The 21,697-nt window shown below is 44.1% G+C and overlaps 1 protein-coding gene across 1 annotated transcript; it reads left to right on the forward strand.

Annotated features, from left to right (window-relative positions):
- The first annotated feature begins 3,181 nt into the window (after positions 1-3,181).
- Positions 3,182-3,925, forward strand: LOC122420674 (clathrin light chain A-like). The gene has a single exon (XM_043436068.1). The coding sequence runs from the start codon at positions 3,284-3,286 to the stop codon at positions 3,923-3,925; it is 642 nt and encodes a 213-aa protein (XP_043292003.1). The 5' UTR covers positions 3,182-3,283.
- Positions 3,926-21,697: the final 17,772 nt, after the last annotated feature.

A 21,697-nucleotide genomic window follows, 5' to 3' on the forward strand; every position in this document is an offset into this window, starting at 1 on the left:
AATATCGGACTCATTGGAAAAGACCTTGATGCTGGAAAGATTTAGGGCAAGAGGAGAAGCGGGTAACAGAGGATGGTTAGATAGCATCACTGACTTAATGGACATGAATTTGAGCAAAGTCCAGGAGACAGCGAAGGACAGGGAAGCCTGGCATACCACAGTCCCTCAGGGTGCAAACAGGTGGACACCACTGAGCGAGGAAACAACAGAATACATATACATATATCCATTCTTTTTAAGTTTTTTTTCCCCATATAGCTCATTATAGAGTATTTAGTAGAATTCCCTGTGCTATATAGTAGGTCCTCATTACTTATTGACTTTGTGCATAGTAGTGAGATGAAGTGAAAGGTATGTTAATCCACATATCCCAGTTTATTCCTTCACCTCTCAAGCCCTGATAACCATACCTTGTTTTCTATGTCAGCACCTCTATTCCTGTTTGTAGAGAAGTTCATTTGTACCCTTTGTTTAGATTCCACAGATAAGTGATACCATATGATATATGTCTCTTGTTGATAGAAAAGCTGAAGTCTCCCAGACCCCCATGACACACAAGAGAAAGGCTCAACCACCTACTGGTTAGAACAAAAGAACCACAGACTCAGTGTCTGATGCACATTTCTGAGTTCTTTTTTAAAAACATTTTTTGATTTGACTGCATCAGGTCCCATGACTTCATGGCAAATAAAAGGGGAAACAGTGGAAACAGTGACAGACTTTCTTGGCTCCAAAATCACTGTAGATGGTGACCATAGCCATGAAATTCAAAGACGCTTGCTCACTGGAAGAAAAGCTATGACAAACCTAGACAGAGTATTAAAAAGCAGAGTCATTATACTGCCGACAAAGGTCAGTATAGTCAAAGATATAGTTTCTCCAGTATTCATACAGATATGAGAGTTGAAATATACAGAAAGATGAGCGCCAGGGAATTGATGCTTTTGAATTGTATGTTGGAGAAGACTGTTGTGAGTACCTTGGACTGCAAAAAGATCCAACCAGTCCATCCTAAAGGAAATCAGTCCTGAATATTCATTAGAAGGACTGATGTTGAAGCTGAAACCCCAATATGTTAGCCACTTGATGCGAAGAGCTGACTCATTAGAAAAGGCCATGATGCTGGTAAAGACTGAAGGCAGGAGGGGACGACAGAGGATGAGATGGTTGGATGGCAAAACTGACTCAATGCACAAGATTTTGAGCAAGTTCTGGCGTGATGGTGGAGGACAGGGAAACCTGGCTTGTTGCAGTCCATGGGGTTGCAAAGTGTGGGCCACGACTGAGCGACTGAACAACAGCATCATAAGCAATCACCTAATGCCACCATTTCAGTAGGAATTTTCTGTCTTAGGGCTATAAAACTTGACTGCAAGCCTGGGAAAGCATTCCACTCTCCCTTGAGCTGACCTGCTGTGCTAACACTGTCATCCAGTCTAATAAATTTTATTCTCTTCCCTTTTGACCTCATGTCTGGAAATCCTTTTTCAAGCTGTGCACGGACCATGACAGTCATTCTGAAGCACTGGCCTGTCTTATGAGGGACAGAGTGAGCTTGAATTCGGTCACACCACTAAACTTGGAACACACCCATACGCCACGCGTGCGGCTCAAGCAGAGGCTCTCACTTGCTGCTTCCCACAACTCTCCTGCAGACCCAACACTCCCCTCCAATTTCTCCCATTTTTACCAGTTTTCGTGTGCAGTTGAGCAATAGGGCTACACGGCAGAGAGCACTGGGCATGGGCATTGCAACAGAAACACACAAGCTGCAACTCCGAGGACACTGGGCACTCAGTACAGAGACCAAGAAGCTGATCCTCCTGGGAAAACCTGCCAGCAACTGGGGACATCTCAAAGTTTAGGCCCCTGAGATTTGGTTGGATTGAGCTCAGTGAAGAAGTCACAAAGAGAGAGAGGCCCCAATATCACTGCCCAGTGTCCTCCCCCACTCAGAGCTAAATGGAAGATACCCCAGTTCTTTAAGGATGTGGTGGTGGGGGGGGGTCTCCTTTTTGGAAGCTTCCTTCCAAAGCTTCTGGCCACTCTAACCACAGTAAAATCAGTATACTCTGCTCTGAGCAGATAAACTGCTGGAAATAATGCATTTCCCCACAACAGCCCTCATATGAAGTCTCCCATTAACAGGAACACCATTCCTCAACAGGCTTCTACTCTACAGATCTTTTATTCAATCCACCCACATGTTGCAAACCAAGACCTGAGCCTATTCATAACCCTGTCTCTACATCCCATACAACTGTGTACAGCACTCCTGTTATCTTCCCAATTCTAGGAAAACCTCCCTTCTCCAATTTTAATGAAGACAACCCACTCCTACTCAACTCCATCAAAGCTCTATTAGCTGGAAGCATTTTCAACCCATTTCTTATCTCTGACAATATTCCAGCAACAGCAGTCCCACAAATAACTGGGCCTCATTACTTGAAGGTAACTGCTCCTTGCCGCCCCCCGCCCCCCTCCCCGGCTCCCCATAATCATATCAGGCTTGAGTCTAGCACTGGCAGTCAACCTAATACACAAAATCTGAAATTATCCCTCAGATGTCTTTGGAATTCTCCAGTCTCTTAGGATATTTTCCTACTATTATACATCACTTTTCACCACGCTTGTCAGCAATCCGAAAGTCAGCATTATCCCCACTGGGTTTCATATCACTGGAAAACATGCAACCAAAACCCACTTCTTTAATTCAAAGAAAATTGCCAACACTAGCATCAGAGCAAAGGGGCTCCCCAGGTGGCTCAGTGGTAAAAAATCCGCCTGCCAATGAAGGAGATGCAAGAAAAGGGGAATCCATCCCAGAGTCGGAACATCCCCACGATTAGGAAATGGCAACCCACTCCAGTATTTTTGCCTGGGAAATCCCATGGACTGAGGAGCCTGGCCGGCTACACTCCATGGGATCCCAAAGAGTCAGACAAGACTGACCACAGAGAAGATTTCTATTTCTCTTTGAGTCTAGTGCTCATACCAGTAAGTAGCAGCACTGAAAATAATTTACTAAAATGAAGGGCCGTTGTAGTCGATTTAGTACCCTGGTCATATAAACCAGAAAGGGACAGTAATATGGCTCCCTAACACTGAGAAAAAAATTCCAGCTCCACCAGCAGTCCCAAAGCTGAAATTCTAAACTAGTTCCTGCTCTCCCTCCTCCAGCTTGTGTCTGATAGCAGGCGCAAGCACAGCGGCCGCTGCCGGACGCCGTGTCTGCTGGTCGGTTGGTGTTTCTCTGAAAGTCGGTGCCGTGGAACTTGCCGCCATGGCTGAGTTAGATCCGTTCGGCGTCCCCGCTGGCGGTCCCGCCCTGGGGAACGGAGTGGCCGGCGAAGAGGACCCTGCTGCGGCCTTCTTAGCGCAGCAGGAGAGCGAGATTGCGGGCATCGAGAACGACGAGGCCTTCGCCATCCTGGACGGCGGCGCCCCCGGACCCCAGCCTTACGGCGAGCCGCAGGGGGTTCCAGATGCTGTTGATGGCGCGATGAATGGAGACTACTGTCAGGAGAGTAATGGGAGGACAGACAGTTATGCAGCTATTTCACAAGTGGATCGATTGCAGTCAGAGCCTGAAAGTATCCGTAAATGGAGAGAAGAGCAAACCGAACGCTTGGAAGCCCTTGATGCCAATTCTCGGAAGCAGGAAGCTGAGTGGAAAGAAAAAGCAATAAAGGAGCTGGACGAGTGGTATGCAAGGCAGGACGAGCAGCTCCAGAAGACAAAAGCCAACAACAGGGCAGCAGAAGAAGCCTTTGTAAATGACATTGAGGAGTCGTCCCCAGGCACTGAGTGGGAACGGGTGGCCCGGCTGTGTGACTCTAACCCCAAGTCCAGCAAGCAGGCCAAAGATGTCTCCGGCATGCGTTCTGACCTCATCTCCCTCAAGCAGGCCCCCTTGGTGCACTGAACAGCCACCCTGTGAAAACACACCTCTGCAAATTAATCCTACTCAGTGAAGCTCTTCACGGTAATTGGATTAATTATGTTGATTTCTTTTGGACCAAACCTTTCGTCTTTAGAGTTGATCACTGTGATTGCATGTTTCCTTCAACTGTGTTCTCCCTGGCATTCAAAGAGGAGGGGAGGTGGCGGCAGAGGAAGGGTGGGAGGCCTCCCAACGGCAGCCTCAACCTATGCTTTTGTGCATTATTCTGAGAATAAATTTCTGTTCCAAGAAAATGTAAATAAATAAACTAGTTCCTGAACACGTGTTTTCGGATATTTACAAAATTATCAAGTGCCATGTCATAAATAAAATGACTTTTTCCCTATAAATTACTAGGTATTTCGTACACTATATGCGTTACCTCAGGATTTTACACCAAAAGGAAATCACACCCTGGGCCTCTCACGGACACATCTGAATTGACTTGGGGTGGAGGAACGGGTAGGGGAACAGGAAGGTCCGAGGTGACCCGAGACCACGGATATGGAGGAGAGGGGGATACCGCAGGCGCAGGTTAAGAAAAATAAAACATAAAACTACCTCATGATTCCCACGGCGACCGCACCTACCAAGAGTCGGCTTCGGAATTTGCTGTAAAAGCGCCTGCGTCGTGTAGAGACGCAAAAGACTCCTCTGCCCTTGGTACGAGACGAAAGCCCAGCTAGGGGCGGAGCGTACGACACTCACCTGCCTCTGGGTGTGTGAGGCGCGGGACGTAGTACACTCGCCTACGTCTGGGCGTGTGAGGGGCGTGGCGTAGGACAAGCCTCTGTCTGGAGTTGCGAGGGGCGGAGCCAAGCGAGGCCGAACTGGGCCGAAACGGACCGAGCAGGGACCAGCTGGACTGAGCGGGGCCAAGAGGACACCCGTACGCTTCTACGTTTGGTTCCCGAGTTATCTTGTCAGTGTTGAGAAGTACTTGAGGGCTTTCTGGTGGCTCAGACCGGAAAAGAATCCGTCTGCAATGAGGGAGACCTGGGCTGGGAAGATCCCCTGAAGGAGGGCATGGTCATCCACTTCTGTTCTTGCCTGGAGAATCCCGATAGACAGGAGCATGGCGGACTAAAGTCCATAGCGTCCCAAGGAGTCTGGCACGACTGAGCGACTAAGCACTCACACACGCCCACAGAGGGTTTTACACGTCTTGGGTTGCACCATAGTTTCTTCATTAGTTAAATAGCTGTAACAGTTTTAAAGTAAAAGCGTAAAATTCTGTCGGGTAATTACGTTTGAAACGAAGAAGGTTGCCTCTTAACAATAGGATTCCTACGGATGAGGCTGAAGCGATTCAGAGGTCTGGAAGCTGAAACCTGGTGTGGCCGCACAGCTGGGGGTGCGTGAGGGTTGATGTGAGGCAGTCGTGGGGGTGGGGTGGGGGTTGATGTGGGATGGTGGCTGGACCCAGGAATATTCCTGCGATTAGAATTAATTGAAGCCATTTAAGAAAAGAAGAACTGGATCTGTGTGAATGACTAGAATATAAAGCAAGCTAGAATATAAAGCACACAACTCTTAGAAAGGGCTACTTCATACTAACACTTTTAGGGAGAAAAATGTCTTGACATTCCACTTCTTCAAGGATAAAGCTTATTAGTCACTGCAGTGGCCCAGCGACAGTGCACCCTGAGGGGAATGCAGGACGGAGAAAAGCAAGCACCGTTCTGTGCTTTGGACATTCTGGCCTTGGTAGACCAGAAGGACCCGCTTGGGCCCATCCTCCTCTTCAGCAGGTCCAGATAAGTTTGGGGAATTGTCTCCTGGTTTTCAGATCACCCAGTTATTGGTTGAGAACACCAAATTTTATTTGGCACTATATTAACATGCATAGCCCCCCACCCCCACCCCCCCAGTTAAAAGATACACGAGGATCCTGTTTGAAAGATAGTGGGATTTCCTCAGTTGAAAGACACTTAGTGGCACCTCCCTGGTGGTCCAGTGGTGAAAAATCCACCTGCCAATGCACTGGACAAGGTTTTGATCCCTGGTCTGGGAGGATACCACATGTACAGGAGGAACAAGCCTGTGCCACACAAGTACTGAGCCTGTGCTCTAAAGCCTGCGTTCTGCAACAAGAGTAGCTACAGCAGCGAGAAACCTGCACACAGCAACTGGAGTGCAGCTCCTGCTGCCTGCAACTAGAGAAAGTCCACGTGCAGCAAAACCAAATCAACATAGCCAAAAAAAATAAAGATATTGAATGTTGTGGACTGACCAAAACAAGGAGCAGCAGGACTCCTGTCTCCAACCAAGCCCCAGCCAGGTTTATGTATTTTATGTACAGAATTCATAGCCCCTGCTCACAGCAAAGAGAGAAAAGCCAGCACGATAATGAAGACCTAGCACAGCCAAAAATAAGTTTAAAAAATTATTAAAGAAGAGAGAAAAAATGTCCTGTACTGAGAACTACATTCTTTATAAAAAGTGTTTCTGTTCCATGCTTGTGAAGACATAGCTTCAAATGCGTTTGAGAAAAACTTGTTTACATCATAATATAGATTACTTAAGTCAACACTTCTTTAATGGAATGGAATGTCAAACTACTAGATTTGATGGTAATTAGGCAGTTTATTGTTTGTTTAAAAATTTGAATATATTTTCTTCATTTTCTTTGTTGTTTCAGAAAGCTCTATCAGATGTGGACAACAAAGCAGACTGTAAAATATAAATTCTTGAGAAGAGAGAGTTTATTTTCACCTAAATTATCAACTTTGCACCACTTATAAATATTTCTATGTGTATTAACTGACTGAACTCATGTCCTGATGGAAATTTGTTCATATTTATAGGGCATGTACTATGTCCCCTGTGATTGTCTTATGTACATTTTAATCTTACAGGTCTCAAAATAACCCACAGACTAATGTATTTGATAGCCTAAGGTAGGGAAGAAATGTAAATTAGACATTAAATCAGGGTCACAGTAATAGCTTATGGTGTTGGATTCTTGATCTCTGAAGAAGATTTAGCTTTGGCACCAGGGACCAGACTTGATCACTCAAGAGCTTTTGTGTCGCAGAGTTTTATTAAAGTCTGAAAGGGGCAGAGAAAGCCTCTGATATAGACATCAGAAGAGGGCAGAGAGTGTCCCCCTCACTAGTCTTAGCAAGGGAATTATATATACTTTTTAATTAGTTATTATAATAAATAAAAAGACTGTCTCAAGTTTGTGAAAATTTTACCAGACCCACTCCCACAATTTACATTTTAGGATAACAGGATTAGAACTTAACAATAGAAAGATCCTACCAGATCCACTCCCATAATATACATTCTAAAATATCAGGATTAGTCAGAAGGTTTTCAGGAAGGAGAAACTAAAAAAAAAAAAAGGAAGGAGAAACTGTCCTCAAGCAGGATACATGGTTGTTATATAATCCTTAGTACAGAGTTTAAACTGAGTTGTGTAATCATCAGTTCCAGGCTTAAAGAAAAAAAGCAATTTTATGTGACTAAGACTAAGGAATGTTGGGGGGTGGGGGGAGTTTGTCCTTTCCTCCTTCTGGAGAATTCCAGACCCCTATCTCCTTCTTGAGAACCCCAGACCCCTTTCGCCTCCTCGGGGACCCCAGACTTCTTATCAACCTGCCTAGGAATTGACTCTTTCATTCCCCCCTTTTCTTTTAGGAGAATTATGATGCCAAGGGTATGGGCATCGTTTTCATTCCATAACTACTTCCTGCTGTGATGGGGCACTGCCCCTAAATTGTTGAGGCAACATATTCTCCTAAACCTTATATTGAAGGTCTCTGATCCAGTGGCCCCAAGTTATAGTTGGAGGAGTCTGTGGCACTCCTAGGAGCCTGAACAACCATTTGTAGTTTAAAAGTTTTCAAAAGGTTAGAAACAAATCCAGTTACACAGTTACAGATGCAGGGAGCAAACAGTAAAGACAGAACAATTAGAATTATTATGATTAAGATAGTTTTCCACCATGGGGAGCTGGTTAACATTTCCCAAAGTGAGGTGACTGAGGCTTCAGGAGAATCCATAGCCGGAATCATCTTGTTCATGTGTTTAGTAAAGTGAGTAACATTAGTGCTCATATTGGGTATGAATAATGGCACAAGTTCCTCCTTGTGCAGCCCTTAGAATATCTAAGTCCAATCTGTTTTGTAAAACCACTTTTCTAATTTGTATTTGTTCAGCATTAAGGGCTGAAAGTTAGCCAGAGTATCAGCTCTTAGCATAACATCTGATCTATGGTTCCCAGAGAGAGAACCACTATTTCAACCAGGTAATTATACCAGTGAAATATTTATTTTGCCCCGTGAGTTTTAAGGTTTGGCAGATTAGTAGGCTTCTCTGGAAGCTCTGAAAATATGAAGCCAAGGGTAAAAGCTAGACCTAGGGCACATCTCCCTATCCAGCCATGTTGTGACTCAAGGACGAACAAGTAGATAACCAAGGAGGGTATTGGAATGCAGGAATGGAAAAACCAGACCCTTATCATCCTTCCCTCCCATCCCTAATGTTTAACTATTAATGGAACAGTATAACCTGTTCCCCTCCTACCTCATAGGGAGGCGGTGTTTGCCTTATTCTTCCCCCCACCCAGTATAGGGGCCTCATTCAATCAGCAAATGACCTACAAGACCCTATCCCACTCCTTGTACCCTGGGTATAAAAGTGGACTAATGGCCCCCATTCAACGTGGGTTCTCCCTTGAACTAGCCTGCTGTTCTTACAGTGTCTCCCACTCTAATGAACTTTATTTTTCTTTCACTCTGTCTCATGTCTGGAAATTCTTTTCCAACCCGCGCCCAGACCATGACATTTTTGGTGGCCCGTATGGGGACCTTGGGGTCTCTTCCCCACCTCCTTACTTCTCCTTTCTCATAGGGACCCTCTACCAACAGGCAAGTGCTGTGGAAGCAACTAAGGAACTCTGGCCAGGATTACCCTCTGGTGTGTTCTAAAAGCCCCACTGCTCACTGCGCCCCAGCAGCTGCTGCCTGAACGGGGTGAGGGTCTCTCCTTTGTCTTCTTTCCAACTGAGGACTAGGCCAACCAATATTGTGTGGGCACGGGTCAGGCACTTAAGAGTCATTAGGGCGCCTGCCACGTGAAGACTCCTGTGTGAGGATAAGGGGGACACGGAATGGATCAGGCCACAGGGTCATCCGCCGCCAGCAAGACAACTTCTGTGCACCGTGTAAGGCACATAATCGTTGAAGCAAAACAGAGACCAACATCCCCTGGCCACCACCTCCCCGATAGGATTGTAAGGTGAATCCCTCAGACTTCTTCCCTGTCACTTTGACTTCTTTCCCTTTCAGTCAGGATTGACTTACAGGAGCCTAGATGTTGCCTCAAAATAGGAAAAGGAGTACGTCAAGGCTGTATAATGTCACCCTGCTTATTTAACTTATATGCAGAGTACATCATGAGAAATGCTGGGCTGGATGAAACACAAGCTGGAATCAAGATTGCTGGGAGAAATATCAATACCCTCAGATATGCAGGTAACACCACCCTTATGGCAGAAAGTGAAGAGGAACTAAAAAGCCTCTTGATGAAAGTGAAAGAGGAGAATGAAAAAGTTGGCTTAAAGCTCAACATTCAGAAAACAAAGATCTTGGCATCCGGTCCCATCACTTCATGGCAAATAGATGGAGAAACAGTGGAAACAGTGGCTGAGTTTATTCTTTTGGGCTCCAAAATCACTGCAGATGGTGATTGCAGCCATGAAATAAAAAGACACTTACTCCTTGGGAGGAAAGTTATGACCAACCTAGACAGCATATTAAAAAGCAGAGACATTACTTGGCCAACAAAGGTCCGTATAGTTAAGGCTATGGTTTTTTGAGTAGTCATGTATGGATGTGAGAGTTGGACTATAAAGAAAGCTGAGCATTGAAGAATTGATGCTTTTGAACTGTGGTGTTGGAGAAGACTCTTGAGAGTCCCTTGGACCGAAAGGAGATCCAACCCATTCATCCTAAAGGAAATCAGTCCTGAATATTCATTGGAAGGACTGATGTTGAAACTGAAACTCCAATACTTTGGCCACCTGATGCGAAGAGCTGACTCACTTGAGAAGACCCTGATGCTGGGAAAGATTGAAGGTGAGAGGAGAAGGGGATGACAGAGGAGGTGGCTGGATGGCATCACTGACTCAATGGACATGAGTTTGAGTAAACTCTGGGAGTTGGTGATGGACAGGGAGGCCTGGCGTGCTGCAGTCCATGGGGTCACAAAGACATAACTGAACGACTGAACTGAAGTGAACTGAAGATATTGCCTCTGAGCCATCCCAAGAGTGCTTTCCACGTTTCAGGGAATCGCCAAATGGTGAGTCACCTGGTTGCTCCCAGGAATCTCTGTCTTTCCCTGCCTGGGTCACATGGTGCCTTAGCTGCACGGTTCTCAGGGGTCACCTCTCACTGGTGTATGAGACTGCTGGGACGGTTGGCCGTTTTGTGCCATTAGTTGCACGGAGACGTCACTGAGACAAAAAGGGACGCCTTTTTGCCGGTTGGTGACTCTCAGTACCCCCAATCTATGGCATACAGGCAAAGGATGGCTTCTGGTATATCCTCAAAGCCTCTCTCAGACTCACCCCTTGGCTATATTCTCAGAAACTGGAAAATTTTGACCGTGTAAAAGGCCTGGCCACAATACAAACTGGGGGATCCTCCCAAAAAAAAAAACTGGCCTCTGAATGGCACACCAGCTTTCGTCAAAAGCAGGGAGAGGACTCAGAATTGCCTTACGTTCAGGCCTTCGTGGCCCTCAGTCGGAATCCGGGTTTGAGGGACTCGTGCCTCATGTCTTTCTGTTGCCTCCCTGTCTCCTATCCCCCTCTGTCTCTCTCCATCAGATTTCCTAGATGACCCCTGCTCGACCGTTCATATCCACATGGTCTCTAGGAAAGGATTCTGAGGTTCCCTTTGGTCCAGGTCTTTCTTCTATACTCAAATGCCTGAAGGATCAAAAACTCACCTAACAATCTAAAGAATCCCCTTCTAACTATGCTTATCTCTCAGGTGGAGAGGGAACCAGATTTCCCCCACTCCCAAACATCCTAAAGAATTCCCTTCTGACTACTCCTGTTTCTCAGGGTGGGGAAGGACCAAGCTTCCCCCACTCCTGCAAATTCCCTTAACCCTTCAGATTTGTCTGATAGGACAAAGATCTCACTTCCCACCAGAGGCACAATCCAAGATTTTTATCAGCTGATCTGCCCCTGATATCAGAGTCAATTTGAGCACTATTTGGTCTATATTTTAGCTATAAAATTATGACTACAGGAATGAAAGATGACTTTGACACAGGATGGCCATGATATTCTTTAGACTCCAGAGAAAGTTGGTTAAAATGAAATTTTTTTTTTTCTCGGAAACTGCAAAACTGGTTCTTTTTGTATATTCAGTTAAAAATAAATAGCTTGTTAAAATGCCTTCTTAGGGAAAAGCTTGTTGTTAGCCCTTTCCATGTCCTTGAAATACATTGCCCACTTTGCCTGAGACCTCAGCTTAGGGCAAATTAGAACTTCAAGCCAAAAAAAAAAAAGTGGATGGGGGGGGCATCAAACGTTTTAAATCTCAAGCGGAAAACTTTGAGCTCTGTCTGTCTGGATTTATGTGTGTCTCAGTGTGTGTCTTTGGCTTTTTTTTTTTTTTTTTTAATATTGCTGAAGTTGTAAATGAGTTCTAATTTAGTTGGCCTAAAGAAAAGTAAGTGCTTACAAATCAGACAATTCTAAATACAAGATAAATTAACCTAAATGAATATCAGATTCATGTGAACTGGGAAATATTCAATATTAAATATCTAGTATTAATGTTTGCATGCTAATCGAATATAGACACCTTAGAAAGCATCACTACAAACAAAGCTAGTGGATGTGATGGAATTCCAGCTGAGCTATTTCAAATCCTAAAAGATGATGCTGTGAAAGTGCTGCACTCAATATGCCAGCAAATTTGGAAAACTCAGCAGTGGCCACAGGACTGGAAAAGGTCCATTTTCATTCCAATCCCAAAGAAAGGCAATGCCAAAGAATGCTCAAACTACCGCACGATTGCACTCATCTCACACACTAGTAAATTAATGCTCAAAATTCTCCAAGCCAGGCTTCAGCAATATGTGAACCGTGAACTTCCAGATGTTCAAGCTGGTTTTAGAAAATGCAGAGGAACCAGAGATCAAATTGCCAACATCCGCTGGATCGTCGAAAAAGCAAGAGAGTTCCAGAAAAACATCTATTTCTGCTTTATTGACTATGCCAAAGCCTTTGACTGTGTGGATCACAATAAACTGTGGGAAATTCTGAAAGAGATGGGAATACCAGACCACCTGACCTGCCTCTTGAGAAACCTATATGCAGGTCAAGAAGTAACAGTTAGAACTGGACATGGAACAACAGATTGGTTCCAAATAGGAAAAGGAATATGTCAAGGCTGTATATTGTCACCCTGCTCATTTAACTTACATGCAGAGTACATCATGAGAAACGCTGGGCTGGAAGAAGCACAAGCTGGAGTCAAGATTGCTGGGAGAAATATCAATAACCTCAGATATGCAGATGACACCACCCTTATGGCAGAAAGTGAAGAGGAACTAAAAAGCCTCTTGATGAAAGTGAAAGAGGAGAGTGAAAAAGTTGGCTTAAAGCTCAACATTCAGAAAACTAAGATCATGGTATCTGGTCCCATCACTTCATGGGAAATAGATGGGGGAACAGTGGAAACAATGTCAGACTTAAATTTGGGGGGCTCCAAAATCACTGCAGATGGTCATTGCAGCCATGAAATTAAAAGATGCTTACTCCTTGGAAGAAAAGTTATGACCAACCTAGACAGCATATTAAAAAGCAGAGACATTACTTTGCCAACAAAGGTCCATCTAGTCAAGGCTATGGTTTTTCCAGTAGCCATGTATGGATGTGAGAGTTGGACTGTGAAGAAAGCTGAGCGCCGAAAAATTGATGCTTTTAAGATGTTGTGTTGGAGAAGACACCAACTGTGGTATTGGAGAGTCCCTTGGACTGCAAGGAGATCCAACCAGTCCATCCTAAAGGAGATCGGTCCTGGGTGTTCATTGGAAGGACTGATGCTGAAGCTGAAACTCCAATACTTTGGCCACCTTATGCGATGAGTTGACTCATTGGAAAAGACCCTGATGCTGGGAGGGATTGGGGGCAGGAGAAGAAGGGGACGACCGAGGATGAGATGGCTGGATGGCATCACCAACTCGATGGACATGAGTTTGAGTAAACTCCGGAAGTGGGCGATGGACAGGGAGGCCTGGCATGCTGCAATTCATGGGGTCGCAAAGAGTCGGACACAACTGAGCAACCGAACTGAACTGAACTAAAGAGTCATTAACATTAAGCATAATATTTTCATTGTGCCTAAGTTTATTATAAGTTAAATACTGTTATATTGTTATATGTGTTACAAGTTTGTCAGCAAGGAAAGTACCTCGAGTGAAGAAACTTCAAAAAAAAAAATGTAAATGAGATAAGAGCTTTTAAATAAACTCTATTAAGAATAATTGTACTTTAGAAATGTCTGTCTAAAACAGCCTCTCTAGATTTTGGTAACCTGAAATTTCTAGGGTTGTGCTAAACTAAGTGATGAAAGTTTATTGAATAGCTAGTTCATTTCCAAATATAATAAGATCTTGCAATATTAATTACTAAACACTAACTTCCTTTTACGGAGAAACTAAAGATTTTGGACTATTCATGAATAATGTTTGATGCCATCCTGAGATGTTCTCTGTAAGAAAAAATTCTTTTTTTTTTTTAGAAATTATCACTGGTATTTATGTTCACCAATCTATAGAATGCTATTATAAAGGTCAGTTCTTGGTTGCTTAAGGAAAATATGTGTGTTTTCAGTAAAGAAGGTATGAGGAATGAAATTACATTGTATGAAGGGAAAAGGAAGTAGGTCTGACTTACAGGTGGCTGTTTCAGGATGGGAGAACAAAGTAATGGGTACAGAAATTGATAAGAAGGTTTCACGGAAAGTGTACCCCAAGGGAAGAGTTTTGTGCATAAATACAAGCTTTCTTGAGATGTTGAACTGCCTTTGATAATGGATTTTAAGTTTCTTTACCTCTGAAGTGATCTGTTCTATGTTTACCTTTGAAATCTTCTTTGTTACTTTGGCTCAGTGAATATATTGTTTCACAGTGATCTATATGATTCTATCTGACTTGAGTGTTATAAACCCTTCTGATATTTATTGAAAACATTTCCTAAATCATTTGACTTCTATCTAATTTTGGATGCTTCAGAGGGCCCCTGAAACATCCCAAAGAGAGATATTAAACTACCTGAGTTCATTTGACATGTTAAATTACATGGGAAGTATTGTTGGAGGAGTGATGAATCTTCTCAGGTTATATTGTATGGCTGATGTTACTTATATAGATATCCTAGAAATTACAAAAAAATAAGCCCTCACGGATAGATTCTTGCTATCCTGATGTCCTTAAAACATGGCAACAGTCTACTCCTAAGTTGGGCATTTAAAATGGGTGAACAAGAGCTATAATCAAAGAGTCAGGGCTATGGGAAATCCAAAGATGGCCGCTTGGATTTTCCCAGTTCCCTGACAAAACTCATTTTTTTTTTTTTTTTTTTCTGATGGGTTAAAGCCTTCCCTGGCTACAGGGTTAAAGCTCTCATAATGAAAAAATTATGTTTCACTGAATATTAAGCTTTGTTCATTGTTAAACCAAGTTTTTAGTTTTTTTAATTAAGGTCTAGTGTTTACTAAGACTCACTTCTGAGACAGTTACTTGTTGTATGTTACATTGCTAAAAGATTTAATTAAGTTATTAAAAAGGACACTCTAAGTTTGTTTCTAAAGCTTATCTCAGTAAGCAATCTACAGATAAAGATCAGATGCTCCATGATGTACCATCAGGAGATTAACACCAGTTCAGTTCAGTTCAGTTGCTCAGTCATGTCCGACTCTTTGCGACCCCATGAACCGCAGCATGCCAGCCCTCCCTGTCCATCACCAACTCCCAGAGCTTACCCAAACTCATGTCCATTGAGTTGATGATGCCATCCAACCATCTTATCCTCTGTTGTCCCCTTCTCCTTCTGCCCTCAATCTTTCCCAGCTTCAGGGTCTTTTCAAATAAGTCAGCTCATTGCATCAGGTGGCCAAAGTATTGGAGTTTCAGCTTCAACATCACTCCTTCCAGTGAACATTCAGGACTGATTTCCTTTAGGATGGACTGGTTTGATCTCCTTGCAGTCCAAGGGACTCTGAGTCTTCTCCAACACCACAGTTCAAACACCAGGGTATAGTCATTTAATAAATGAAGTCAGATAACCTGGGGTATACTGGGCTCTACCTAATGAAAGTTCTTGACTTATCATTCTTACTTATGACCTGACTAATAACTGCTAGCTATAGCTATATTATTTTCTATGTCACTTGTTTCAGAAGATTGTTTCTTACGTTACTAAATGTGTGACTGTGTCTGTGATAAAATGTTGATATGCAGTTCCATATGCTATCAATGATTATAATAATGTAACTCTAGATATAGGAAGAAGCAAGAGGGAATATTTTCCTGGACCAAGAGGCTAGTAAGACAGGTATGGTCCAGAGACTTTTGCTACTCGCAAGGCCTGGTCCAATAATAGCACACTGAGTTGCCTGTCAATGGAATCTTCATTAGACTTGGGAATGAGCATTCCCAGCACCGCGGGACACAATGGCCATGAAATGCCCCCAAAGCATGGTAAAATATGTGGATCCTGCTGACTGGAAGTTGGCACTTGCCAGCTGCCTCTACAGAAGATTACATTGTGACCACCACAAGCTGCTGACCTTCAACATCCCCTGAAAGGAGTTCAGGGTGAGATCAGAAATAAGGCACTCTGTGCTCTGAGCAAAACCCACAAGAACCGGCCTTCAGATAGTCAGATGTTTTCAGGTAAAGATTTTATGAGCTCAAATTCTTGCATCTTCTCATACCTAGACAAACACTAACGTCACAAACAAATGTTTAGTCCTGATTCTCCTTACTAGCTCCTGAGCAACTTTTCTATTTCTATTAACCATTGAGCCATGTACCTTAAATTTCTTGTTAAGTTTGTTTCTTCTAGAATGCAGCAAATCTCCAAGTGATTGTTTGACAAGAATATTCCCTGGCCAACACCCAGACAATGCCGAAACAAGCCACCTTATCATTCCATGGACTCTCATCTCCCTCCATAAATGCACCCTGACAGAGAGCAGGCAAAGGGAACCCAGAGCCTCATGATGCCCTTGTACAGCCTGAAGAAGCCAGAGTGGTCATCGCCCCTTTTCCCCTGAGACTGGGTTCCCAAATGCCTGAGAAGGGAAATAGGTAGACAGTTAGACATGAGCAGGGTATCAAAGGGGGCCAAAGAATTGGCCCTAAAAATAAAGAGAGGGACGAATGTGGTGATCCAAGGACAAAAGAGCAGATAACCAAGGAGGGTCTTGGAATACAGGAATGGAGAAACCAGATCCTTTTCGTCCTTCCCTCCCCCATGTTGTAGCTATTAATGGAACAGTATAAACTGTTTCCCCTCCTACCCCATAGGGAGGAGGTATTTTGCCTTACTCTTCCCCCCACCCAGTATACGTGCCTCATCCAGTCAGCAAATGACCTGCAAGACCCCTATCCCACTTCTTGTACCCTGGGTATAAAAGTGGACTAAGGACCCCCATTCAACATTCAATGTTGGTTCTCCCTTGAGTTGGCCTGCTGTTCTAACAGAGTCTCCCACTCTAATAAACTTTATTCTTCTTTCATTCTGTCTCATCTCTGGAAATTCTTTTCCAACCCGCTCCCAGACCATGACACCTATCCAGCCAGGGGGGAAGCCACACCCATTGGTAAGAGCCACATATCCAGTAGGTCCTATTTGGTTCAAGCCAGTGTGACTGAGGGATCCAGTCCCAATCAGGGCCTGGCCAGGTAAAAGGAGGACCTGAACTGGGATTGGAAAACACAGGAATGATTACATTGCATATTTCTTGAGAAAAAAAAAAATCCCAATTGTTTCTAATGATTATAATTAAGTTGTTGGCTAACTTCTGGGGTTGGCTCTATTTGTTCCCTGCATATGGGAGCATTAGATAGTAGGCATCCCTTTTTAGGAGTTAACCATATGACCTCATCCCATATTTGATAAACACCAGGTAGAAAACCACCAGATACGGACCCATTTACTTTCTTATGTGCAGCAAAATAATCATTAAACCAAGGTAATGTATAATCAAAGTTGAAAGTCACATTGTGCCCATCGCTAAGGCACAATATGCTATACCAGTCCATCTTAGGCTTCTTAGATGTCATCACAGAGTTGAAGAAAGTCCTTTCCTTGAAGTAGAGAAAACCACCATGGGAAGACTTCAATTGATGAGGAGGGAAGTGCTCTGCAGACCCAGCAATTAGACAGATTGTGGAATGCAGGATAGGAATGAGTCCAGGACAGAAAGGCGTTGTCTTGAGGGTCAAAGGCAGACTCGGGATTTTTGGAGTCAGCAAAAGCAAGCCCACCTAGATTCTCAGGCCCATCTTGATTCCTGGCTCAAAGAGTGGCTAGTTTGACTCAAAGGCTGAGTCAGGAGTTAACCTCCTGTAATGTCTGTAATGTCTGTTGAAAAGCTAAAAGCTGAGTCACATAGTTAATTTTAAGGTTTCAGGATCTGTGCATAAAAACAGTCTGTCAGAATACCTTCTTGGTGGCAGTTCAAGTCCTCATTAAAGTTAAGGGTCAAACTTTAAACCAACTGTCTAGTGTTTCCTGAGTTAGCTTACACAGATGCCTCTTAATAATGCCATTAGCCTTTTCAACTTCTTCTGAAGATTGGGGTCTCCAGGAACAGTGTAAGTGATATTCTATTCCTAGAATTTTTTGACAACTCTTGAGTTATAGCAGCTTTAAAGATGGAGCATTGTTGCTCTGAACTTTAGAGTTTAAAATCCCACTTACCTCATGAGAAGTCAGTACAGTAAAATTTCACCCATTAGTAAACTTTTGAGCTTTATGCATTAGCAAAACAATAGTAACAATTACCCTTAAGCCATGTGGCCATAGCCTGTTTTGGTTTTTTTGTTTTTTTTTTTTCAGTAACAAACTCTGATCCTGTGGGCAAGCTCAAAGTGACAGCCTGCAAGAGAGCAGTTTAAAGAGACTTAAAAGCCTTTTGAGTCTCTAGGGACCAAACCAGCTTGTTGGTTTGGGCCTGCTGAGTCCCAGTTATAAGTTTATATAAAGGACTGGCAAGTCCCCATAACCTGGAATCCAAATGTGGCAGTAGCCTGTAATGCCCAAGAATCCTCTCAATTGTCTTAAAGTCATAGGTAGAGGATGATCTAACATAGCTTTAACTCTAGAAAGCATCCTTCAAATCAATGATTGAAATATATTTGGCTCGTCCAGACAGCCCCATTACTGTAGTGGATCAGGAGGAAAGCAGACCAGGGGCTTTAATGAGCAGAAAGTTGCCCTGGTGTCCAAAAAAAATCGACTGATTGGCCCTCTACAGTTATTAATACCCGGGATTCCCCAGGTGTTAATAGGTTGGGAGCTTGTGTGGGGACCCCTGGGCACTTTCGGTCCCGGTTGTCTTGAGAGTCCAACCCCTGGGACCTAAACCTCGGAGGGCAGTCTCTTCTCCAGTGTGGTCCCCTGCAGACTGGACATGGAGCTGGGGGCAATCCCGCTTGAGATGCCACTCCTTCCCATAGTAATAACAAGCCCACCCCTTTTCACCTGGGCCCCTCTGGGCAATTTTCTCAGGCTATTTCAGAGCAGGTCTAACAGCCATTGTTGGAGCTTCAATCTTTTGCCTGGTTCTTTTTTCCTCCTATTTTCCTCCTTGTATTCTTTACCATAATATACCGTCTGAGCCAGTTGCAACAGATTGTCTAAAGACTGATGTGGTCCATATGCCTGTTTTCATAAATTACAGCGGATATCTGGAGCAGACTGAGTGAGAAATCTATCTTTTAAGATCATTTCCCCCTCTGTAATTTCGAGATCAACATCACTAAACTTGCGGAGAGCCTCCCATTAGTCTATCTAGGAATTAACCAGGACTTTCTTTCTCTCCCTGTTCTATGTCTCCCTGTTCTTTCTTTCCCTGTTCTATGTCAAATAACTTAGCATATGTCAGTCTTAGCACGTGCTCGCTTGAGTCCTTCAAGAATACATCTGACAAAGTGGCTCTGTTATAGGAACTGCTTGGCTCCTAGTAGGAAGGAGAGCTATTTCATGTTCCGTCTTTCCCTTGTTTTATGTTCAAGCCATTCATCTCCAAAAGTAGCAGCTTCTCCAAAACTTAAGTTTTCAAGTCAGGAGTCAGTGTCTGTCCCAAGACATATATTACGTCTCTCCAAGTAAGCTCATAAAGTAAAGTTAGTCCCTTAGAGTCTTCTATGTACTTTTTGGATCCTCTCGATAGTCTCGAGTGCAATTGGTACTGTTTGAATTTCTACCAAGACTGAGGCAACCCCTCCTGGAAGGGTGCCCTGACTCTCAACCTGTTCAGTTGGGAGTCCCAGATACAGGGGCAAAGTAAGAGGACAGGAGGGAGCTGAAGGTTTCACACCCAAATCTGCACTCTTAGGACATAAGTCTGGAATGTCTCGCAGACAGATAAAGAGCAACACGTATGGCACTTCTACCCATTTCTCTTGTTTTCTATGGAACCGGTCTAGTAAAACAGTATCGTAATCAAGAGACCCTTCAACAGACCAGTGTTCTCCATCTTCCAAAGGATACCGTGGCCATTCAGTATCGCAGAAGATCAGGCATGTCTTTTTTAAACTCTGGGGATCAAACTTGTCCCACTTTTTAAAATACATTTTAAAAGATTGGTTATGGAACTGTTAGCTCCCATCTGTGAGAGAGAAAAAAGCAGCATCCACAGCCGTGGCTTCTTTCCACCAGAAGCGTCCCTCCCTGCTGTAGATGGGGGTGGAGACAGACTCTCCACTGAAGCTTTCCTTCCCTGGTCGGACTTAGTCTGTCCCTTACTAATGCAGGCGTCTTACTTGTCCCTCCCAGTTCTACCACCGAGGCGGACTGGAGATGCACTAGGGGTAGACCTGATGGCATCCCAGGTTGATTTTCAGTTCCTTACCACCAAGACCGTTCTTTGATTTGCCAGAGTAGTTTCCCAGAATGCTTCCCAAGCTAGGACTACTAGGGGAAGCATCCATCTTACATGTGCCCAGGCACATTCCTGAGTACAGTCCTGACCACAGTACAAGTGGTGAGTCATAAAGGGATGAACAACAACCAAGATGTCCCTTCTGAGTGTCACCACGCCAGTACATGTGATAGCAAAAGAGGTGGTGGAGGGTGGCCAGCGAGGAAAAAGTGATTTTTGTCCTCAAGCTACTAGGGCCAATCCTTCCAGTTCATTCCCAGATTCCACAAAAGGAATATCTAGGGAGTTGAGACAAAAGCCACCAGAGAGCTTCCTCTGACCCACTAACAGTTACCACTACCAAAGGAAGAAGCCCACTGTACTTCCAATCTGAATAGATCCTGCAATTCCCGATCTGTGTCCTCAAAAATCTCATGGTCACTAGCAGCGCTTCTATCCATATATATAGGAGGCACAGCCCTGACAAAGACTCATTTTTAGGTCGCTGGCCCCTTAAGCAGTCAGGCAAGAGAGTGACCTCTAGCCTGAGAGACATTCCTGGAGCTAGAGTCCCACCTTGCTCCATACGTGCTCCTAGTAACTTTCAGTCCACATGCTTTGCCCATCTCTGGCCTCTCCCTTCCCAGGGATGTTGGGTGTCTCTTGGCATTGGCAGGTCGGTACAAACCCTGACAAGGCTCCCCTTTTGGGGGCTGCCTTCAGTCATTACGAGACACCGCCAAACCACAGAACAGGGCTCATCACTTTTCTTCACGCAGAGTGTGTCATTCATTCACACAAGCACCTTGTAGAGTTAGTAAGGTAAGGCAGAAAATGTGTATACTGAGAAAGCAGAGAGTCTAAAGCTCTGAGCGTTCTTACCTTGTCCTGAAGATCCCAGACGAGGCTTATTCACTCAAGAGCTTTTGTGCAGCAGAGTTTTATTAAAGTATAAACAGGGACAGAGAAAGCCTCAGACATAGACGTCGGAAGGGGGTGGAGAGTGTCCCCCTTGATAGTCTTTAGCAAGGAAATTATTTACTTTTTCAGTACAGTTCAGTCGCTCAGTTGTGTCCAACTCTTTGCAACCCCGTAGACTGCAGAACGCCAGGTTTCCCTGTCCATCACTGCCAGGAGCCGGCACACGAGATCCCACCCATGACAAGGTCATGAGGGAGAAACTCTGACAGGCAAGGCAGATCAGGTTTTCAGGGGTTTCAAAAAGGCCAGCTCACGAGATCCCACCCATGACAAGGTCATGAGGAGAAAACCTGACAGGCAAGGTGGATCAGGTTTTCAGAGATTACGAAAAGCTGCCCCCGGCGCTCACCTTAAAGATGATATCTGTCTTTCTGATGCTTGTTCTAATAGACTACTCCCTAATTTCTGTGACACAGGCAGAAGGCCGTCCCCGATCTCTTTCCAAATAAGAATTAATTTAGAACTCTAATCAATAAGTTTCCCGGGGGATGGTATTTTATGAGATTATCCAGGGTGAAAGGAGTGTTTTAATTTAAACTCCTTTGCTGGTATTTTAGTTTGTTTGGCAAATGCATTTATGCATTGGTACTAATATGCATGACTGCTCATAATACCCTAATCATAAAACAACATAAAGAACCTG

This window comes from Cervus canadensis, chromosome 18 (assembly GCF_019320065.1).
Source record: "Cervus canadensis isolate Bull #8, Minnesota chromosome 18, ASM1932006v1, whole genome shotgun sequence".
NCBI lineage: Eukaryota > Metazoa > Chordata > Mammalia > Artiodactyla > Cervidae > Cervus > Cervus canadensis.